Raw genomic sequence first — 23,324 nt, forward strand, 5'->3', positions numbered from 1 at the left:
CCTTTTCATTTCTTACAATCTTTTACACACTCCTCACTTTCAAGTCTCATAACTTTTGAAAGGATAACTCTACCGCTTTGAAAGTTGGCAATAATCATGGACAGAATGTGTTAATAGAACATGCTCAATTTCAGCTTAATCTGATAATCCCTTCATTGTTGTTGCTCCAGTGGTTTACATCCAGTGTTTTGTCCCTTTCATTGCACAGCTAGCACAGCTTGTTAAAGATTAAGCGCTTGAATAGACCATGTACTTCAGAGCCTCTTTTCTCAGTTCACACTTTTCCAGAGTGTGTACTCTCTTTCTAGTATTTAGATAGGTTAGGGGAGTCCATTTGAATTGAGTTATACTTCATTTTAAAGCTTAGAGTCTGCTCTTTAAGAATCTACCCTCAACTAAAATTCCATGTTTGGCGACTTTTTGTTGGTTTTGTGATGCAGGGTCACATATATTAATTATGTCAAGTTCAATAAAAAGACCGTTTTATGCAATGTTATGCTCTGACTGTGTTTTATTGAATCGCTCATGTGATCTTCAGCTAAGAATGTTTTTCTTGTATCCACTGACATTTTGATAGTACAACACAGAATAAGAAGTTGCAAATTTCATTGCAACTTTCCCACCCTTTATGCATATGATATGTACACACACAGACACAAACCCAGAAGCAGTTGAAATGGGATTCTATCATAAGCACACACATCCAATACAAACAACAAATTATTCAAAAAAAAAAAATCCTGTAAAATAAATCACAGAATTATAGAATTGCATGTACATTATTGTGACAATGCATAAGGCCACAATTTACATAAATCTGAAGGGTTAGAGAGGAATTGCTGTGTAAATTACGATGTATAGAGTTCCAAGGACAGGCTGACAGAAACATCTTTTATTTTTTTTTTTTATTATATTCATCCAAATGCCCAAATACATTTTAAAAAATTCACACCTATGTACCCCCATTTTAATACATAAACTGGTACAAAATATATGTTGTACGTGCATCCTTTTTGTTAATAAATGATAGAAAGTATGTTCCATCATCTTCATCTCTACATAAACTCAAACACTGGAAATACAGACATACAATACACACCTTTTTTTTTTTCACACTTCAGTATGATACAGAACTCATCACATCTTGCAAAATATAAAAATGCATACGTGGACACTGCTTGCAAAAGGATACATTCTACATTTTGTTGTGTGGAGTGTTATTTGACATGGGTGACTACCAACGGGTATGAATCTTTCATACAGAGAGGCTGCTGCATTTGGTCACCCAAATGGAAGACATACACAGCACTTAAAGGATAAGTTCACCTTCATAGACATGTGGGTTGAGTGAATGCAGCAATATTAATAGAACACATCAGTGAGAGTTTGAGCAAAATCGGACAATCCGTTCAAAAGTTATGAATTTTTTAAGTTTCTGCTCAGTCACGGCTGGATGAAAAGACTACTATAGCTTGTGATGTCACATGAGTACAATGATATAAAGAAAGAATAAAGAAAATTCAACATATTTCCATTTTTCTCGCATAACAAAAGAACACTTGACTTCTCTCTTTCAGAAGGCAGGGGGAATAATATTACCCTTAACATACGTCAGTAGCAAGTCGAAGAAATGTGCACTTTATTAAAAAAGTAAAGTTTTGTGAAATTCTCATTTTATTTTCCTTAGGATAGTTGTACGCATGTGACATCATACACTGTAGTAGTCTTCTCTTCCAGCAGTGACTGCAAAGATACTTAAAATATTCGTAACTTTTAAACGAATTGTCCAATTTTCCTCAAACTTTCACTGATGTGTTCTACTAATATCGCTGCGTTCTCTCAATCATTATGTATATGAAGGTGGACTTGTCCTTTAAGTGCATTTGACCAACAAACCATTGTGAAGCCAATTCTATCATAAATACAATGTATTTCTCAAAATTTGGGTAATCACAAACTTTAACATGTTCTTGTACAGCAACAGTACTGAAAGGGGGAATTTACAATCATGTCAATGCATGAATTGTTACCTATTATATGCCTTTTGCTTGTGATACTGGAATCACTGCGATCACCTTCTTTAAAGTTGAGACTACTAATTACCAGCTGTAGTATTTGTATCATAGTCTTACATAGCATACAAGTGTACAACAAATCAGAAGTCACAGTACACTTACAAATTTTCTGTAATGTGGAAGTCTATAGGCTCTTTGATTCAAAATGCATTTAGTTTCAGCTTTTGTACTTCATCATTTCAAGAAACCCAGCTTTGAAAAAAAAAATACAAAAGTCCTCAATACTCTTCACCATTGAATACAACACTGGTTATCACTGGTTTATCACATGACTTCATATGCTGCTACAGAGGCCCTGAGTGACATCATCCTAACTTGTATACAATTTGCACTTCAAATTTAAGCAGACTTGTACTTCCTTTGTCATACAGGATTTTGTTTTGTACAGAGTTGGGAAAAATGGAAACTTTTGGAACTCATTCATGAATCTTTCCTACACTAAGGCAACCATGCAGTATCTGATAATACAGCGATACAAGAAATGGGGATAACTACCCTACATGCTTCCATATCAGCTACTTTTTTGTTTGTGCTCAAGATATACAACAAAGTAGCACCCTTGGGTGAAAAAGAAAACATGTCTACAATCATTTCTTACAGCAGACATTTAAATCTGACATGAAAAGGGAGAAAAATGAAAAATGAAAAAATACTCAAATCACCTAATAAACAACAAAAGCAACAACAACATAACAGAGCATATAGGAATGAAGTGTGTGGAAGTATACCAATACTGTATGTTCAAACAAAGGAAATCAAAATTTTTGAGGTCTTGACCAGAAGGGGAAAGAAGGTGGGATGAAGTTTGGTTTTCTTTAGTGGGAGCTCATAAATTGAAAGAGTAGTAATAGACCCTGTTTACAGTGAGTGAAAAGGCTGGGCTGGGCTTCATTGCACTGTAAATGCGCAAAAGGCCAAATGCGGTACCAGAATCGGCCGCGCATTTGGCCAACCTCTGGAGGTAGTCTTGGCCGCGGCCTAGCCCAGCCTTTTCTCACTGTAAACGCAAACTGGGCCAAATGCGGTACCAAATTGCGACCAGCGCACTCCAAATAATAGTTGATTGTTTACAAGCAGAGCGCCACTACAACAAAATATTGAAAGGTTTGAATTAAAAGCCTGGGCCGAGCCCGGCACTGTAAACGGACAAAATTGCGGGGCCAAGTACCGCAATTGAGGCCGGGATCGGCCGCGGCTCGGCCCTGCCCTGCACTGTAAACAGGGTCTTAGAAACAACTTTTCTCCCAAGGAACAGATACGATATTAACTGGAGGTTTACAGCAACATTGAATTCCCAAAGCTTTCTTGCCTACTCTTCATTGATATTGATCTCTCATTGCAGCTGAACACAAGGTATGGCATTCTTTGTATCTCGAAGGCATGGGATGACTATGGAATTAATGCACTTTCGCATGACAAGTTTATTTCTTCTTCTTGGATTCCGTGGACTGTATGCTCTGTGTGTCGTCTTCAAATACGTACATGTATCCCTGGCACATCATGAATATTGAGGTACCTATTGTAAACAGAACAACAAGGTTACATATTAGACAAAATGTTACCCAGGTAGGCCTCTTGAGGTATTAAATAATGCATATTACTTTATAATATCACTCTTTTACCAATCCTCTAAGAAATTTCAGAAACATGCACATTCAAGAGAAGGACATAAACATGTACGGGTATATACAGGTACATGTACATATTCATCGATAGCCAGTAGCAGTGATCTGGCCTGTGGTCACAGGCACATGACACTGAAAGTTCAATGTGGTCAAGAATGTTTCTGGTATGATCAAAACTTCTTTTTTTCTTTTTAATTGCAGATATGCAAAGCAAGTCTGCTTCACTTTATAATTGCCCTGATGAGAGTATGAAGAACTTTTCGTAGATATACCAGACCTACATACAAAGACATATTCATTAGTAGCAAATATTTTGATGTCTTACTGATTATAGGATTGTCAAGTGTGATACAAACATGTATGCAATTGCAAGACTAGGTGTCTGCCACATGAATAAGGATGAGTGATGGTAGATTACCTGAGATAACCAAAGGAGCAATGACACCAAAGCTGAGTTCAACCGTTTCAAACACAAGAAACTCGGTGGCGAAATGGAGAAAGGCCAGAATGAAGGAAAAAAGAGTCAAGTCGTACACCCTGTAAGGAATAGTGAGATTGAGATCATTCAATGTCATATTAATCAGTGTCAACTGCTTTATGGAGACAAATTAATTCTAATGCCCTTGCCTAGGAGTATATCTCATGTTACTCCATTTTGACAAATATTGTGAAGAACATTCACAGCAGTGTTTCCTATGCTTATTTAGCAACTTTTTAGCATCATGTCTACAATACATGTATGTAAAATACATATCATTTATTGTCATAAAATGAACATGGCTGCTCCATATCCATATCTGAAAAGTATATTTTATGAATGTATGCATAAAATTTTAATTTTGTTTTAATTTGTTATTGGCACTTGGTCCATAAGAAAAATCGAATACCTGGCAGTTGCATAAGTACTTGAAAAGTCAACACGTACAGAATGCAATATGAAAGAAGCAATTCCAAATAAAATTAATTCGACAAATTACTTTTAAGAGACACTGTTGAAATAGGCCAGCTTTGAATATTACAGTCCTAACGCGTTAAGCGTGAAGTCAGGCAAAACTAATTCGAGAATAATCTATGTCTTTGCTTACGCTCTGTTTCTGATGTCATAAGCACACATCATTCTCACAGCTCCTGCAAGAAGTGTCCAAGTCCCAAACAGACGTCCTAATATAGCATTCACTGCAGATGAGCGAAAAGAACAAAAAATATGAAGAGTTATATGACCATTGAAATAGCACAAATGTTTGCTGTGTGTGTTTGTGTGTATGTGTGTCTGAGTATATCTATAAATATAGGTGTCTGTGCAATTTCCGTCATGTGGAGTTATATCTGCACCTTGCAGAGACTTATAATTCCATGTGGACTCACTAGGCCTCCGTGCTCATAAGAATGATGGAAATTAATAAAATCTAGGTCAAAAACAAAGTTAATTAAGAATTCCACTATCAATGTCCATGAATTTATTGTTGGCTGAGAACCAGAAGAGTGTTAATCACAATTTAGGCTGGTATTAAGTTATTGTATCACACTGTAGAGCTTGATGTCCTCCACAGTATGGTGTAAATTTAAGATTATTTTCATTTTCAATAAGATGTTGAAAATCAACACGACAAGGGCACTATTTTACCCAATATTTGGAAGAATGCTTATAGTGCTTTTAGTTCATGAAATTTCATTGTTTCGATTTTATTCACGCTCAAATCTTAGAATGCAATGGCACTCTTCTGGTTCTCAGCAGAAGATATAATCACAGCTATAGCGTCAAGCATGCAGTCGGCATACTTCATGAGCCTTTTACTTTTCAACTAAGGAAGTACTTCTTGCAAATGAAAGTTTAAAAAAAAAAAAAAAGGAAAGGGGGATTTCAAGAAAACACGTGCTGGGACATGCATACACTTGGCATACTTTTTTATCATATGATGTAGAAAACATGAAAAGATTTGTTGGGGATTTTCTGTGACCTTTTTTTTTTTTTTTTTTTGGTGCCAACTCCAAAAGTCTGGATGCACCTTTACATGATACACGAGTGCCCCAGATCTTTACGGTCAAAGTGAATTGACAGTTTATAATTTGTCCAGCATTTTGCATTTTTTTTTTATTGATGTATATGTGCTTGATTGAAGAGAAACAATTGTCCAAAATGTTTATGTTAGTTGGTATTTGTACAGATAGATATTCTTCAGTACTGTATTTACACATCTGCTTTCTCTTCTATAGGAGGCAGAGTAGCAGTCAAGTTTTCTCCAAGGAAAAGGTTTTCCCCGAGAATCCATTGGGAAGATCAAGAGTGCTGAAAGAATGGCATTCCTCAAGAATTAGAACTTCTTTTATTTTGTTAAGTCTTTGGTAAGTACAAAACTCTTCATTCTTACTTTGAGCTTTGAATGCTGTACATAACCATTTCTAAATGCCAATTTTCACCTTGGTTTTATACATCTCACTAAAGACCTTATGGCACATACTTGCCAGTTCCTTGATAACATACAAATGAAATTGTCCAATATACATCTCAAAATCATGGAACACAATGGGGTTACCCTGTGAGACATGTTTGCAGCTATGATATCCAGAAAGATAAAACTATTGCATAGATAAGGTATCAATGCCCTCCCTTGACACAATACTGTTTTTCTCTTCAAGACAGATATTGCCCCATCCTCATAAATTTAAAAGTATGCCTCTTCATAGATTACATGCCAGGGAATTACATGCTGTTCAGTATCAGAAAGAGAATATGAATGTGTCAATGCTCTAATATACAGTATGTGGGAAGAATTACTCAACTCACTAGATGTTCCCCTAGATTATATGATATGTGTGTATATAATGTTTAGGATTGTCTGAAAAAAAAAAGTACTGAGGGAAAATTTCTTTTAAATGTCATAAAACTCCCGTGTATCAGTTTCCACAGGAATACAGGTAGTGATATAGTATACTGGTCCCTACTGTGATACATGTCTGTCACTGCTTACAGAAGAAAATATACAATTTTATATAACGCCTAAATAGATCCTTGTCATTTGACTGGTTGTTTGACATTAATAATTCGTCATGTTTCACTATGACGCAATCACCCATGCAACTGTGACTCCATTTACCGTGCAATCTGATCCATAGGATTTGCTCCATTGCACACTGGCCAAGAGCCCAGCGCACTACGTACATAAAACGCTTATGTTTGCAGTGTTTGTATGTGACAGCACGCTAGCGGAAAGTGCTCAGTGAGCACTCTGTCGATCTCAGAATCTCTCTTTCTAAATTTATAAATAAAACATCAAATGACAAGGATCTATTTCAGGCATTATATAAAACAAATGTTTTTCATCTTTCACCTCATGAAATATTCTGTCCATTGCACTCATAAACATTCATTATTTGTATGCTTTTGGTTCAATGTCAATTTTGAATGTCTCTCACAGTCACAGGAGTCACCCACACAGGCAAACAAATCCTATAAAGATGGGGGGAGACATTCAGAAGGTACTAGAGCAACTTGTGAACAGGAAACAAGAAACTGTCAGGGCTCTAGAGCAACTGATAATGATAGAGAAAAACGCTCAAAGCGCCCTGAAACAACTCATACAGATGGAGAAAAATAGCAAGCAGCCACCAGAGCAACTCATAGAGATGGTACAATGCACTCATACAGCATTGGAGCAATTCTTGGAGATTGATGGAGACACAGGAGAGGCACCAGAGCAGCTCTTAAAGGTAGAGATGATAGAAGAGGAGGAACCATATGAACTTGTGGAGATGGAGCAATTCTTGGGGATAAGACAAGACACTGAGAATGTACCAGGTCAGTGCATAAATGCAGAGGAAACTGAACAGGCACCGGAGGAATGTATGGAGGTGGAGCGATTCATGGAGATGAGACAAGAAACAGTCCATGGACATTCACATCTCACAAACACCAAGCAAAACAGTCCGGCACATGAGCAACTCCCTGAAATGGTACAGGACACTGAGAGGGAACCAGAGCAGTTGAAAAAGATGAAGTTGAAGCAACGTGCTGCCAAGGCACAAGAGCAATTTGTTCCGGCAGAACAAGGCAGTACGACAGCATCAAAGAAAGTCCAAGCCTCCAATGGTAAGAGCTATGGGTCAGTTTTCCTGTGACGGACATTAGAGCTGGACATTTATCTTTAGTTTTCTCATTTCCTTTGATGATGTCTTTCGTTGTTATGGATCACATAAATGGGTCATTCTTCACTAAGTGTATATTTCGGTGTCCCTCTAGTTTAAAGGTAATATGTACAAAAAAAAAATGATAAAGGTAATTTTATCACTTTCTGTTCTGTTAATGATGACTTACATTCATGAAATTAGGATAACATACAAAAAAGGGAATGAATTGTTTATCCTGACTTATTATTTTAATTTTTCCGTATCCGTACCACTGAAAACCCAATGTCCTGCTGATACTACAAATAAATATCCTAATGACACATTTCAAGATGGAAGCATGTTTAAACGTTTTTGATTTTTTCAAATTCATTTCAGAGCGCACTATCAAATTATTACCATAAGATATTCCAATATCAACCAATTTAAGAAAAAAAATTAAATCAATAAATTTAAAATCGTGTGTCCCGCAATATTGCGTCATCTCCGTTATGAACATTGAGTGCGCCATTAATGAAAAATGTTGGGTACCCTAGGTATCGATTTTTGTGCTTCATGACAGTTACATGCTGAAGTTGAAGAACTCATCTGGTTTTTCCCCTATTGTAATCAAGAAAGTTATAATTTTTTAAAATTTGTGACAAAAGCCAGGTCGTACCTTTATTCAGCATCATCTCCAAACCCTCAAGATTACATACCAAATCAAATATATTTATCAGAGAGAAGATCATACCCTCTACCAGCACACACAGTTCTTAATGCAGGTGAATGGATTAGGAAGATGATATGAGGTCATTAATTGTTGGACCCATCATCTCTGTCACGTTATCTCTGTCATGAAAAGTGACAGAGATGATGTTGATGGAATTTTTCTTTATTACAAAATAACAATAAAGTAATATTAAAAATGCATGGTGTTAATCATATTTGAAGTCCTTTAACTACTGGTATTTATTTTTTGTTCAGTTGCATATAACCTTAAATTTGTTTATGCTATATTACATTACAAAATGTTATATCCGTCGCGTCATCTCTGTCACGTCACATTTTGCATTATTACTGCAGTGCTAAAAATTGAATGTTATTTTAAATGAAGAACCACCCTATAAAGATTGCACCAGTATTAAATGATTTTCCCACTTTATGAAAGATTTTTCATTTCTCAGACACTTTTTCTTTCAATACTGTATACGCCGAATATTTCACGAGGTTTTTATTTTCGCGAATTTCGCGAGTCGGGTGCTATTCGCGAAATTATTGAAAATATACGCGAAAATATTGACTCCTATCCCAAATGTAAATGTTACGTACATGTGTACATTTCTCCGTGCAGTACAGGACTCCACTATCGCGAATTTAACCACTTGCTAAATCGTTGGGAATTCCTGATTCGCGAAAATTTAGACTCGCGAAATATATGGCGTATACAGTAATTTGCAAGGCCAATAATATTCACGTAGCGAAGAATGACCCATATATTCAATGTCTTTCAGGTCCATCAGTCCCAAAAATAACTTTACTGTCAGCAAAAAATTTTGCCAGACACATGTGACTCATTAGTGGATTTTCAGCTGTACACTTCTGAGATGTTGATTTTGGGACCTCAACCCCTTCAATCAAAACGTTGCTATAACTGTCTTCATTATAGTGAAGGCAGCCATCTTCAAACATTTGGCTCTAATAATGGAAACACAGTGTACTCCTGTTATAATGAACGTGGTTTTAACGAAATTCTGGATACAATGAAGTAATAATTCAGACTGCAACATTATCTGCTCTATGTTTTTTTATTGTTTATCTGTTCGGTTGTGACGAAATTTTGATTTAACAAAAAAAAAAACTGCTGGTCCAGAGGACTTCATTATAATGGGAGTCCACTGTAGTACTCACTAATAAAAATCGAGTGAATAATTCACTCCTCGGAAGGAGTGAATAAAATTTCACTCGATCAAGAGTGACTATCACTCTTTGTTGAGTGAATTTCACCCTTTTAACGAGTGAAATTTGTGTGAAACGTTCATTCTTGCAATTAGCTGAGTGAAAGATAAATGAGTAAATTCTGAGTGAATACATAATTAAAAGCTATTGGTTAGGCCAATAGAAAATGAGAATTTCCCCGTCATGTGTTCACTCTAAGCCAATCACCAGTGGCAATTTCCCTTTGCTTGGGCACGGGCAGGTTTCTTACTGAAGAGCAGCGCGTCGCTTGTTCATGTGCATATTTATGCATAGGATCAAAGATCCTTTAGTGCATGCCGGGCAGCCATGCATTGTAATATGCATTCATGCGTACATACTCGGGACGTGATCGGAGCTTGATGTAATCATGGACGACGTGAGAAAATTTCTCACTTCAAAGGGAGTGGGAAGGGAAGTGATTCAAATTTTTGAAGGTAAGCAAACCATAGGTCTAACTTGTTAAGTCTTTTCAGTATTATGGGCTAGTCTCCCTCTCCATATACGATCCTACGCCCTAACTGTTCAGTGTTAGATCTACCAAAGATCTTTGAGTCTTTGTACTTGCTAGGATGGCATTCTATTCGTGGATATAATAAAGTCTTTAACTTTTTAGAAACATATTTTCTTGGCAAAGCTTAAACAAAATAGGCCCATTATGATTTCCAAAGATATGATTCATGTACAATATTTTGAGAAAATCCCTCTCTATTAAATATCAGGAGCTATCTTGTTGAAATTATGCCTTTCAGAAAATATTGGAAGGTAAATTCAATTACTGTACTTCGATCTTCAATTTTTTTTTTTTCAAATTGTTAGCACGTGCATTGTCTAGACACAGTAACACCGCTTGGCGCTGCCACGAAATCCTCGAGTAGGTCTAGAAATCTAGATGACGCTACAAAATCGAGACAAACTGCGTTTGTCTCGATTTCATCTGTGCATCGGCAATTACTGGTAAATGCTCTTATAGATTTACATCTGACAATTTTATTTTTTTTTAAAGATCATGTCAGATCTCGGTTGACAATTCTAACTTAAAGACTAGGGTCTAAAGGGAAATAACAGTTTACTGGTTTTATACATCATCAAAATTATTTAACAGACTACACATTAGATGATTCTAATACTACGTGTAGGTCCTACACATACATGCTACATGTTAGGCCTAGGGCCCTCATCTATTATTACCAGGGGATACCCCGAACCCTCTATCATTATGGGAACACTAAATATCACCCTAGTATATCACTGCAGATTCTTGCGAACACAAGTTCTATTCGCGCAGCATCTGGTTGGGCTACATTGCTATCAGTGCGACAGCCGATGGATCGCCAGATGGTGATTACCAAAAATGGTGAAATTGGTGATTTTTGGAAGCCTATGGTGATAGAATTTTAGCCTGGTAACCAAATCAATATTTTGGTGATTTTGATCATTTTTTGGTGATAGATAACCATGCAGCGGTGCAATGGGGGTAGCGTATATAGGTCCCCATGCAGATGAATAACCAAAGTACTGGTAGAATGTCACCATAGGCTTCATTAACTTTTTTATTTTTATTTTTATTCTTTTTTAAATTTTTGCAAGAACGCTGACTTTTTTGGGTACATTGGCATATTGAGAACAACTTAAAGATGATCTACTCCAGATTTCAACACCTAAGGTCGCCTATAAGTTTCTTAGAATCAATTTCAAAAGAGTCCCATGTCGTCTAGCTGCTAGGTATTTCAATGGGGATCAATCGTCATGATGTGTGAGTGTGACGATTTTCAGCTAGAACTGTGATGTCACAGTGGACTAGCAGTAGCCTACCACATACCCAGATGTGCATTATATGATTGCACACGAGATGTGGGAGTGCTGTAGCACCATGGTATTCTGACAGACATTTGGATGCTAGAATAGGGCTAGAAAAGGCTTTCAAAAGTCTTTTCACCATATTCCTTACAAGAGTCCTGCTTTGTTTCAACTGTCGAAAAAAAGGAAGAAGAAAAGATGAGACATTTTGGAATCAGGCATACAAATGGTGGCTGCAGTTCACATCACGTTTCAACTGTATTCCAAAATTTATTGATTAGTATGTAGTAAAAAGGACTTTTTACACCATATTTTTACACCAACACCTTGCCATTGAATGCAGGGTTGTCAAATGCTGGAAACACCGGGCCAACATCAGTGAAGGAGCCTCTGAGATTCACTAACCCTGCAGTAAGCTATTCTGTTGTTTTCCAAGATGATTAATGAAGGGAGACTAGTTTGAAATTGATTGACACTATTATTTTGTATTCTAGAATCTCTGTAATAGGCTACATTAAGAGACTTAAAGCGTGGTTGGTTTTGTTTTGTTTTATTTGAAGAACAATAAGTATTTTTTATATTTCATGGAGCAGTTTTGGAGCCGTCATTCCCTCTGAAAATGAATGCCTTGAGGGGTTAGTACTTGTATTTAACAAAGATGTGTACTTGCCGTATCGACAGAAGGGAAAAGCATGTCATGATCAGTCTTGAGTTGTGTAACTAGAGCTGTTGCTTATGTCAAATATGTATATTAAATGATTTTGCACTTCAAGTTTATAATGTGAACTGGAGGGACATTAATTCATTCCATTTGTGTGATTCATAAAACTTTTACATTTTACTTATTTGCCTAGGAATTCGACATCACTCACATAATTGTAAATCACTCCAAGGGAGAGGGGGTACTTCGAGAGTTGAGGGAAGGAGTTCTGACTGTTTCAAGGAGGCGTCTGCTTATCCAGATCATTGTAGCATTTCTTGTTGAAAATGGAGGCAGAAAACTGTAAGTTTAATTATTTGAAAATTGATCTGGAATACCAGTTTCCCATTCTTATGTCTTGTATGACATTTCCATGAGATACAGTATAGAACACCATCGAATTTGCCTTTTCACCTTTTTTTTTTTTTGTCTTCTGAAGTATAGAGAATAACAGACTAATATTCCCCCCCCCCCTCCAGAAAAAAAAAAAGAAGCTAAGTATAAAGTTTTGAATGAAGTGATGATTAGAGCTTTAAAAATAAAGACTGATATATTTGTATGAAACATGTAAGCAGAGTGTACAGTACGTACAAGACTCCACGCAAACTTACTTTCTTGGTAGCCCCATCGGGCACATGTAAACGATAATAGTCATAATACTTATGATATAATGATAATAATTATGAATAAAAAAATGGAAGTTGATTTACCATGAATTTCAATAGATAATCAGATCTTGTATTTTTCTGCTTACTGTGCACATCCACATGTAACCCATCTGCATGAAATTTTCATTTGTATTAACTGATATTTGGCGAAAGTAGCAATAAATGTACTGGAAACAGTGGTACTGAATAGCAATAGAAATGGCTAATGCCAAGAAAAAAACTAGAAATGTCGCTATGGCGACTGATATGCCTCCGCCATAATGCATGACTCTCCTAATAGGTCTAGATAGTACATGTGGACAATGTGAGATTACATTTTCACAAAACTGGCAAAATATTGAAATGACAAGTTTGTCACAAATGTGTTGAATGTTCACCTTCCTTGACCTTGGTTTAATTGGATGAATAAGAGAGCATGTATTTGGGGATTTAAGGACTTTAACTTGACTTTGACCCATTCAAACATTTATGCATTGAGTAATTTTCATGGTACTGGTATAGAGAAAAAGTGCAACTTCTGTACTGAATAGTAAATTGTTACCATGTTCATCTGGCCTTTGACCCTAAAATTCATAAGATAATCACTTTCAGGTAGAACATGCATAAATATGCAGTAAGTTTCATGATAAATTGAGCCACTTCCGAAATATGGAGGAAAAAGTTAGTTCAGCACTTTCACTTGATCTTTGACCTTTTGACCTTTGAGGCAAAAAAAAAAAAAACAACTCTCCAGAGAATTTCTATTAGGTTACACATGCATACACCAAGTGTAAAAAAAAAATGATCCTGCTGGCATTGCATGAACATGAGGGAAATAGTAAAATTTTGAAGTGTTGCACTTGACCTTTGACCCCTGACCTTTGACCCCATGAACCCTACATTCTCTAGATAATCACTGCCAGTCAGTACATGTATATATTATGTTCCATGAAGATACCTTGAACAATTTTCCAATTTACAGAGAAAAAAAAAGAAGTTTTAATACTTTTACTTGACCTTTTGACCTTTGACCTTTGACCTCATGACCCAAACTTTCACCAGAGAATCTAAATTGGGTAGTACATGTATACACTAAGTTTCAAGAAAATATCTTCAGGCATTGCATAGATATGGTGGAAATAGTGAAATTTTATGTATTTAACCTTGACCTTTTGACCTTTGACCTTGAGCATGTGCACCCAAAAGTTGATAGGCACAACTTCACCCCCTAATACACATACATGCCAAGTTTCATGAGGATACCTCAACAGCTTTTGATAGTTACCTTGTCCACAAAATTTATTACGGACGGACGGAAGGACGGACGGACGGACGGACTGACGGACGGAAGGACGGACGGACGGACAACCCGAAAACATAATGCCTCCGGCACCACTTCGTGGCGGAGGCATAAAAACATTAGAATAATCCAGCCCCTCTAAAGATTGAAATGAGGGCCAAAGTTTTAATGTTTTATATTTGCTTCTTAGAATATGATTAACATTCTTCTTGCTTTCTTTTTAAATTCAGATACCCAAGTAGTGAGCAAAAGACTGCTCTAGCCAAAGCAGTCGTGATGCAATACCCCACTTTACAAGACACCACACCAGGTGCAAAAGGATATGTAAGTTCATACTCATAAGTTTATGTGATCTACAACTTTTTTTAGCCCTCCTTAGCAGAAAGCTCAAGTAACATACGTGGCATCTTATTCATATTGCATAAAATTTAACATTTTCAACTTTACTCCAGAGCTAGGGGGCAAATTTCAACCAAACTTGTTGTAGATCATCCTTATTTAGGGGGCAAAGACCCAAAGTTGTTCAGGATATGGGCATGAGCCCCTCCCCCCTCCCGCAAAAAAAGGGGGCATCTACAGGGAAATTGTGTCAAATGTTTTCATTTGAATCATTGTTTTAATATTATATATTGATATTGTATTAATTTCAATCATGTCTCCATCTGTTATACTCAACTCTGCTAAAGTCAAATTTGTTAAGACTGGAGAAAAAGCCTTGACTTTGAGAAAATTCATCTTCCACAGAGTAAAATAGAACTAAAGGAAAAGTATACAGCTCGGACTTAGGCGATCATTCCACTTGTGTGACTTCAACTTAGGTCAAGGTGACTTTAATTAAATTTCATACCATTGGCAAAAGTTCTAGTTGCCCTCATTAGTTTGATTTTACATTTATGGCATTTTCAAACATAATATTGTCCACAGGTAGAAAGAAAAGTATTGCTTTTGCACAAGCATGACTCCCAATGCATTCTTTATTTCAGGAGTACCTATATGACAAGGGTCACGGATTCATTGAGTATCGTTTGAAGACCTTGAGGAGCTATGACGCCACACATCACCTCGGGCAGAGGAAGAGAGTAGCTGAAGCTCCCACCAAGCCCCTGACAGAGCACAATGGTTCTGAACCAGCAGTTGATGAAGGAGATGATATGCTAGAACCAGTATCTCAAGAGATATTACAGAAAGTAGGTGTATCGTTAAAATTAAGTCACCTTAAAGAGGAAATCCAGTCCAAATATAAGTTAGTCTGAAAAGAAAGTAAAATCTCACAAGTAAAAGGGTAAATTTCATCGAAAGGGGATGAAAAATAAGGAAGTTATGACATTTTGAAGTTTCGCTAATTTTTTAGGAAACCGTTCTTGAGCAGTCAATATGAATATGCAATAGTAAAGTGATGATTTCATCCCCTCACAACTTGCCATATAGTTTGTACATAAAATTTTGAAATTTCCAGTTTTTCATTCAAATGCTATTATGCCCCAGTCTCAAATCCTGATATGCATCACGCGATACCCCGGGATACCGTTGTACCCCGGGGTATCACGTTGTGTAGCGCCACCTCACGTCCACTCGAGGACAGCCGCAGAGAAATGCATGCACTGTGTGCGTGTACATAGTCATTCCCATGCCACTGCATGTTATACTATGCATGCATGGTACTCTGTGCTAGCAATAGTGTGTGCTTCAGTGCAGTGCAGTGTAGTACAGTGCAGTGGCTAGCGCGTGCTAGCTCCAGCACCAAAATAATTTCCCACTTTTTGGCACCCAGGGTACAACCTTGAAAAAAAATAATAATCATTCAACAAAATGGCTGATTTTTATTTGGTATCTCGGGACACCATTTATGTCATCATATATCTAACGGATCACTATTCTGAAGTTATTCAACCAGGAATAAAATCATGTTTTAGACTTTAATGATAGAAACACTGAATTTTCATCATTTTTTGTGTGTGTGTGTGTGTCAATGGAAAATTGTGAGGTGATGACATCATCAACTCACTCATTTGCATATTCATATCAACTGTACAAGAACTGTCCTGCAGAAATTAGCTAAGCTTCAAAATGTCATAACTTATTTTTCATCCGATTTTAATCATATTTTCACTGTTGTACTCATAAGATTTTACTTTTTTATCACACAATTAGTAACTTATATTTGGACTGGAATAGAAAAAGGCAAAGACTCATTAACCCCTTTCTTCCATTTTCCATTTACCTTCTATGCAATGTTTTTGTTTGTGTACTCATAATAACTACCTTGTGGGAGTACTTGAACAATGCACACAATGGTTTCAGTTTTCATCTGCCATGTTTTAACGATGAAAATAACACAGTGATACCCGTATCTGATCTAGCCCACAAACTAAATAAGTTCCCTCATTTATGTGAAATTGCAGGTACAGTGGATGAAATACCACCATCCATCACCAGATAATGTGACACTCATCAAGTCAAAGTTCAAGGAGACATTCCCACATCGCAAAGAGGAAATCCGGAAGGGAAGATTGACCATCGCAGAGGTTCTCATCCGGTATCCACGGTATCAAGACATGCCTAGTTTGGTAAGATCAACATTTTGTAAACAGAGAGGGAAGGAGATGAGGAACATAGATGATAGCTATTATGTTTGTGTGTGTGTGTGTGTGTGTGTGGGTGTGTTTTATTATTATTTGAGGGAAGGTATCTATGTGTCTTGAGTATTGTGAAAAAACAAATCTTTTGAAGAAAAGAGATGCACTTCCTATCCCAGACTGCAGGGATGCTAGTTTCAGGCAAGAGCCTGAATTTAGGCCTTTTAAAAATGTGTCCCTAAAGTGCTATTTCATTTAGCAAAGGCCATTCATGAAACCTCAATTCAGAATATATGGATGAGCTCCTAATAAGTTTTCGTGATCTGAAACTTTGTTAACCTTTTATGTGTCACACAGAAAGTCTCTTACAGTATCAGGCATTAGGCATCATTCAGTTATGTCCACTTTGATCATAATGAGGCAATAATGTTTTGTGATGCATATTATACAAGGGTTTGAGAGTTAGCTTTAAAACTGATTTCAGAATATTTGCAGTTTTAATTCCAACTTATTTTCAGCTTTTTGTGCACTTCCTCAGGACCTATAATCTAATCTTTAATTTCAGATCGATCTCGACTTTCAGCTTGAATTTGGCCATCGCTGCGACAACCTGGTTAGTTCTTGGAGGCATGACTTACTGCCGAAGATCATGGCAGTGGGCAGAAACAATTCTTCAGCTGCTGTATCCAGCACCATTGAGAGATTTGAACAGGGAAATGGTAAGATTCATTTTCTTTGCCCCCTAATGGTTAATCTCTAGATTTATAAATTATGAAATTGAATCAATTTTCATGAATTGTTGTCTCAGTTAACTTGTGTTTATTAGAGATGTGCTGAACAATTTTTTTCTTTCCTTTTTAAGGCCAGTCAAAATTTTTGCCAATAGGAAAAGGTATCTTAGGAAATCTTGCATCAAGTGCTTTATGTCGATCATTTACAATCTTTACTGTTGTGACAATTACTTCACAATCATTGGTCACCCATCAATGCATTCTTTTCTTTTATGTGTGTTTGTGTGTGTAAGATCATGTTTCTTTTTCCAGTCTTCTGACACACGGTTCAATTCAGAGGGATAAAATTACAGTATTTGTATGTATTTAGCACTTTTTCATTAGCTTGCACAAGTTGTGTGAGACATTTTAGCTACTCCTATACTTTCACTCCTGAAAATAGAAACAAAATGAATGCACCAATATTAAAGGTACCAGGGAAGACTGTTAGCTTGTGCAAAAACTATAAGTGAACAGAGGAATTGTTTGTCAGTTTCCTTGGTTATTCATGAAAAATCATCTTTGATATGCCAACCCAATCTCACTTGTGATATCTGAGGTATAGATGAAAATCTAAACAAATAGAGTAAAACAGAAATAAGCGTTGCAGCACTCTTATCATACATAGTTTTTCCATTGACTATTTTTCTAAAGCTTTTATTCAGGCTTCTCAATATGTAGGCTTCTATGACACCTGACATATACAGTGCACTTCTGTTATAACGAACATGGTTATAACGAAATTCAGGCTACAATGAAGTAAAAATTAGGGCCGCAATGTTTTCCACTCTATGCATTTTTATTGTTTATTTGTTCGGTTATATATAACGTAAGAAAAGTGCCAGTCCCAAGGACTTCGTTATAACGGGAGTTGACTGTATTTTACCATAATTCACTTCATAACTTGGCACTTTTGCATTCTCCTTTCCTACACTCTTTCCCGGTACCATATTCATTTCTGACACCTATGTACAAGCATAATTCTATAAGAACGTGCTAGCTAAGCTCAGTTTTCTTCAACGAGTTCACTCTTTGATTTTACAGCTGACTTGTGTGCACTCCAGATTCTGTGCCATTTACTTCCAGCATCTAATGCCATCAGCTGCAAGAAAGGCAGCAAGAAGTCATCAGAATCTCGAAGTGCTGCAGTGGGCCACCTGTTCCAGCATGAACCAGTAAGCAAATAAACAATATTCTGATTGCCTATCAACTAGAGAGCCAATGATATTCTGAAGAGAATATTCAATTGCATTTTTTCTATTCTTTTAAAAGAATAAAATATGAAGAAATAAAATGAATGAAAAAGTCCATGCTCTTTATTGGAGCTTTTACATGACACGTCAGAAATTACCCATTTTCCAAATTATCATGCAGGAGAGCTTCCTCGGATATTTCACATTCCTATTTAAAGAGTACTTAAGGGCATCATTATACAACAGTTTCTACATTGATTATCTTAGATTGTAAGTTAAGATGTGTTTCACCCTCGAACTATGCTGTCAACTCTTTCACAATTATTTGCAAATTCTGTTTCTTTTTCCGTTATTAGTTCGTGGAGCCACATGTACTGAGTAGTTTTCGGGAATTACACAAATTTCCCCGAATTTTCAGAAATTGTATCTTACCATCAAGTTACACCAGTGATTGACTGTCAATTTTGAGTTTATTGTAATGATGAATCTTGAGTCTATAAAGCTATAACCCTTGAGGCTTGCAAAGTTATAAACTTAAAGTTTAGATGTCTTTTTATCTTATGGGATTCGAATTGTGGTTTATAATAGGAGATTTAAAGTTTTCCTAGCAGCATCACTGCAAGAGTTACCGAGCCAGTGGCAGTAGCGTACTCTGTGCCAGTGGAAATTTACTGGCTTGTCCCGAGGTCATGAATTAAAAGAAATAAAAAGATAAGGTCTATTTCACCCATACTATCATTATATGTGTTGCGTCATTTATCCACAAATAGATTGACATGTTTAGAGAAAATATCTTTTGTGACATGACTGCACTTTAACCAATCGTATTGCAAGAATCTTAGTTTGTGGGAGATAAAACAAATATAATCAGATTTCTTATGAGCCCTTATTGCCCACTTTCATTTTAATTTCTTTCAATATTCACTGTTTTTAAACTTTGTAAGAAAAAATGAAGTTGCCAAAAATGCATTAAAAAAACAGCGTGCCCTTACTCAGTGAACACACCACAAATATTGATGTGTCCAGCATAATTTTGAATATATTTATATTATGTAAGGATTAATACATATTTTTGTTTATGTTAATGACAGGTTGGTACAGATGTTGCTGGGTATGCTGAGCGAAAACCTGAGAAGCTCACTCAGCCCTTCCTCCTGTGCCTTGGCCCTGACACAGATCCTGAGCAGTTTTTCCTGGTCTTGCACAGGAAGTGTGTGCCAGCTGGAGAAAATGTTGTAGCGGCCTTCGACAGACTGTTCAAGGCCTTCTATGTCTTTGACGTACATTATCCACCTTGCCTCCATTCATTTTTCTCTTTTCTTGCGTCTGTTGTTTACCAGTGTTCGGATGATGTCCTCTCCCCACAGCAGAGGGCGTTTCATGTCCTCCTAACTAGCACACAAGTGTAAGAGGATGTTAAAGAGGTATTGCAAATTTATTTGAAATTTCAAACTTTCAACATTTCGAAAGATAAACTCTCCAGATCTAGTTTAAAGCAAGGGTATTTAGGCCTATAGAACCATGGTATCTGTCTCATCTATTTGAATTTCTAATCTAACGTTGGAATTGGAATTGTAGGCCTAATGGCCAACCCAGAGTAGAGACAAATCCTATCCTATCAATTTGCCACTGTACTATGAATGATAATTTGGTCCACTAATTATTCCAGTCAGTAAATTTTCAGCTAAAACGCCCTAAAAAGAGCATTTCAGCCTTATTGAATCAGCTCTAGTGGAAGATCAAGGCCTTATCTATTCCTCATTGATTTTGGCTTACCGATTTATGAACTAATCCAAAAAATACTTTACTTACACAAGTCTCTTAGCTGCCTTCCAAAAACACAGCACCATTCATTGTTGGGTTACACTGTCAGTTGGTAAAAAAGTAAGCCAGAACATGTTGAAATTTTTTCTTACTTGTTCCTAGTTTAACGTCAAAGCATTTTATGAAACTGGTATTGTGGTCCCTTTCAAAGACTATAATTTCCTAAACATACTGTAGAAATTGGAACATATCACACTAAAACTGCTTTAATATGCCAAAAAAGTAATCTTAAAAAATAATAAGCTCGGTCAATGTTTCGTACTTAAGACGTCTCTGCATTTCATTGTCATAAATTAGATCGAGAGCCGTTTTCCGATTTCGGTGAGGAAGCGCTTTCTGAAACTGCTATTTTTTCTTCATAATTTTGTATACATAGTGGAAGACAAATGTGTTATACTAGATCTAGAGAGTTTATCTTTCGAAAAATTGAAACAGTTTGAAATCTCACTTGAACTTGCAATCCCTCTTTGAATGACCTGTTGAGGTGTGGCATGTATGTAAAAACATTGGAACAAATCTCAGTTGCATTTTAGCAAATAGTACCCGTCCAGATCATCCCAGTTCAAGTTCAAGTAATTCTTCTCATGATTTTTAGCTCAAGTGAGCTATTCCCATTGTGCATCATCCACAAAGTTTTTATATTTTCATCTTCTCCTGGAGGGCAGATTTTATATTTTCGAACATTATGATACCAGAAGTGAATAACAGCTGTACTCAGAATCTGGAGTGCACAGAAGTTAGCTGTACAATGAAGATATTAACCAATTTCACCAAACTGGCTATTGCTATTGCATAATAAATGTAATTTGCTTCCATGAAATTGTGAAGTTATCACATTGGTCTCTGCCCAACTGCAGCTGGAGGTCTGGACTTTACAGGAGATATAAAGTTACAGTAATTGTTACCGTGTCAATCAAATGAATATGTATCACATGTCAAAAAGTATGGATGACCATTGGTTTTAAAGTAATTTTCATAAAATATTCAGATTGAAGGAAGAGTTGACTGGAGAAAATTTGAGGTTGCATGATTAAAGACCCCCTTCTCTACAGGCAATTCTGACTTGCTTTCATGAAACCTTTTTTGTGGTCTCATATTTAGAGAAGTTAACTGTTGACAGACAACACTCGCATGTTATTTTTGTGTGTGTGTGTGTGAAAATGCTACAAATAGCAGCTAGAGAGGAGTTTCTTCCAATGGTCATCCATGCTCCCTGGATGAAGATCATGTCTCCATGATGTGATCGAGTTAACACATGCATTTGTCACACCTGATTAACAGTGATGCAGTATAATATGCATGTGCCTGTATTTATTGCATCCATTTTCTTTGGAATCGGGGAAAAATTACAGTAAAAATTTATGGAAATCATCGATCCCTAGGGTAATGGGACCCAGAGTTACTATATGCATTTTTCACCTCCATATAAGTGATGTACTTTGAAAAACTTGTGGGTAGAAGCTCAATTGATTCAACTTCTTTTTCCAAGAAACATCTGCAGCCTGCTTTGATAAATACATGGGGTTAGAGCAGATGGAACCAAATAGACCAGTTCACTAGTGTACCTAGTCAAATTTATTGGTAATTCTTCGTGTAGACCTGGTAACAAATTATTCAGTTAACCTGCAACTGACAATCATATTTCAATATAAAGCGTTCCCAGTGATGTCACAGTGCTCACCATAATGGAGTCAATTGCACAAACTGACTGGAAATCAAGCCTGCATACAAAAGCCGCAGATATGTTTACTTCAGGCAAATCTAACGCAAGCCTGTGGTTTATTAAGAACATCGTTGTTAAAGAGACAGGCATGAATGAATATTGATCATCTTTCCTATGGAAGCCACCATTATGGTGGGCAACTTGATATCACATGAAATCACTATATAAGGAATCCAGTTTGCATACACTAATTGATGCTACATCTGGCAAACAGAAGGATTACAATTGTGACCCGCTACAACAAAAAGGTCCTAAAGTCGCGCACGGTCGAAGCCGTGAAAATTGAGTTTGAAGTCAGAGCATTAAAATTGGTCAAAACTTACGATTTTCTGATTTTGATATATTATTGGAGTCTTACATGTCTTCTATCATCTGTCGAAATTTTGAAGCAAAATGGTGCCATGTTTCTTGGCGTTTCAACGAAGCAGAAACTGGTTCGAAAATTTGGATTGAGCGCCACAGATAGGTTCCGCCCCTAACAACGACCGGAATGATCTCATTGGTCAGTTTGCTGCTTGAAGCGTGAAGCTCGCACACTGCCCAGTCGACTGGTGCGTGCGGGCGGGGTGCGCTATGCTCAGCCGCTTCTCACATCCTGGTCACCGATTGGTTGGTGAGGGGACGGCCGACGCTGATGTGCTTGAATGAACTCTTCGGGGGTTGCTAGGGCTTACCTTCTATTGTCCAGAGGTGAAAACTGACTTGCGTGTGATGATCGCGATTGCGTCGAAAGGAAGACTTTTAGGGCGCTTTTCTCGAAACAGTGATTTTCCAGACGTCTCGACATGCTCTCTTTTAAACATCGATATCTCCGCAGCCGATTATTTTTATAAAATGTGTTATATATCAATTTAAAGCAGAAAGATTACGGGATTATACCATGCAATTTTCAAATAATCGACCTCTCCCGACTTTAGGATCATTTTGTTGTAGCGGGTCACAATTGTTAAATATTGTATAGTGACACCTTTGCAGGTGAAGAAGATAATATGGTGCATGTTGTGTCAAGTGTA

At 36.8% G+C, this 23,324-nt stretch overlaps 2 protein-coding genes across 2 annotated transcripts in view; one reads left to right on the forward strand and one right to left on the reverse strand.

Moving 5' to 3' along the window:
- Positions 1-3,273: 3,273 nt before the first annotated feature.
- LOC140233873 (ergosterol biosynthetic protein 28 homolog) overlaps positions 3,274-23,324 on the reverse strand; it is a 65,596-nt gene continuing 45,545 nt past the window's right edge. Inside the window, exons 3-5 of the mRNA XM_072313964.1 lie at positions 4,786-4,876; positions 4,119-4,237; positions 3,274-3,591 (exon numbers count right to left, since the gene is read on the reverse strand). Coding sequence (XP_072170065.1) covers positions 3,497-3,591; positions 4,119-4,237; positions 4,786-4,876 — 305 coding nt within the window. The 3' untranslated portion in view covers positions 3,274-3,496. The remainder of the gene's footprint in view (positions 3,592-4,118; positions 4,238-4,785; positions 4,877-23,324) is intronic.
- The window catches only part of LOC140232333 (uncharacterized), a 41,353-nt gene continuing 25,667 nt past the window's right edge, over positions 7,639-23,324 (forward strand). The window contains exons 1-9 of the mRNA XM_072312468.1: positions 7,639-7,787; positions 11,922-11,989; positions 12,433-12,581; positions 14,456-14,549; positions 15,209-15,412; positions 16,628-16,792; positions 17,367-17,520; positions 18,658-18,746; positions 19,856-20,044. Coding sequence (XP_072168569.1) covers positions 7,649-7,787; positions 11,922-11,989; positions 12,433-12,581; positions 14,456-14,549; positions 15,209-15,412; positions 16,628-16,792; positions 17,367-17,520; positions 18,658-18,746; positions 19,856-20,044 — 1,251 coding nt within the window. The 5' untranslated portion in view covers positions 7,639-7,648. The remainder of the gene's footprint in view (positions 7,788-11,921; positions 11,990-12,432; positions 12,582-14,455; positions 14,550-15,208; positions 15,413-16,627; positions 16,793-17,366; positions 17,521-18,657; positions 18,747-19,855; positions 20,045-23,324) is intronic.

Source organism: Diadema setosum, chromosome 1 (assembly GCF_964275005.1).
Source record: "Diadema setosum chromosome 1, eeDiaSeto1, whole genome shotgun sequence".
Classification (NCBI taxonomy): domain Eukaryota; kingdom Metazoa; phylum Echinodermata; class Echinoidea; order Diadematoida; family Diadematidae; genus Diadema; species Diadema setosum.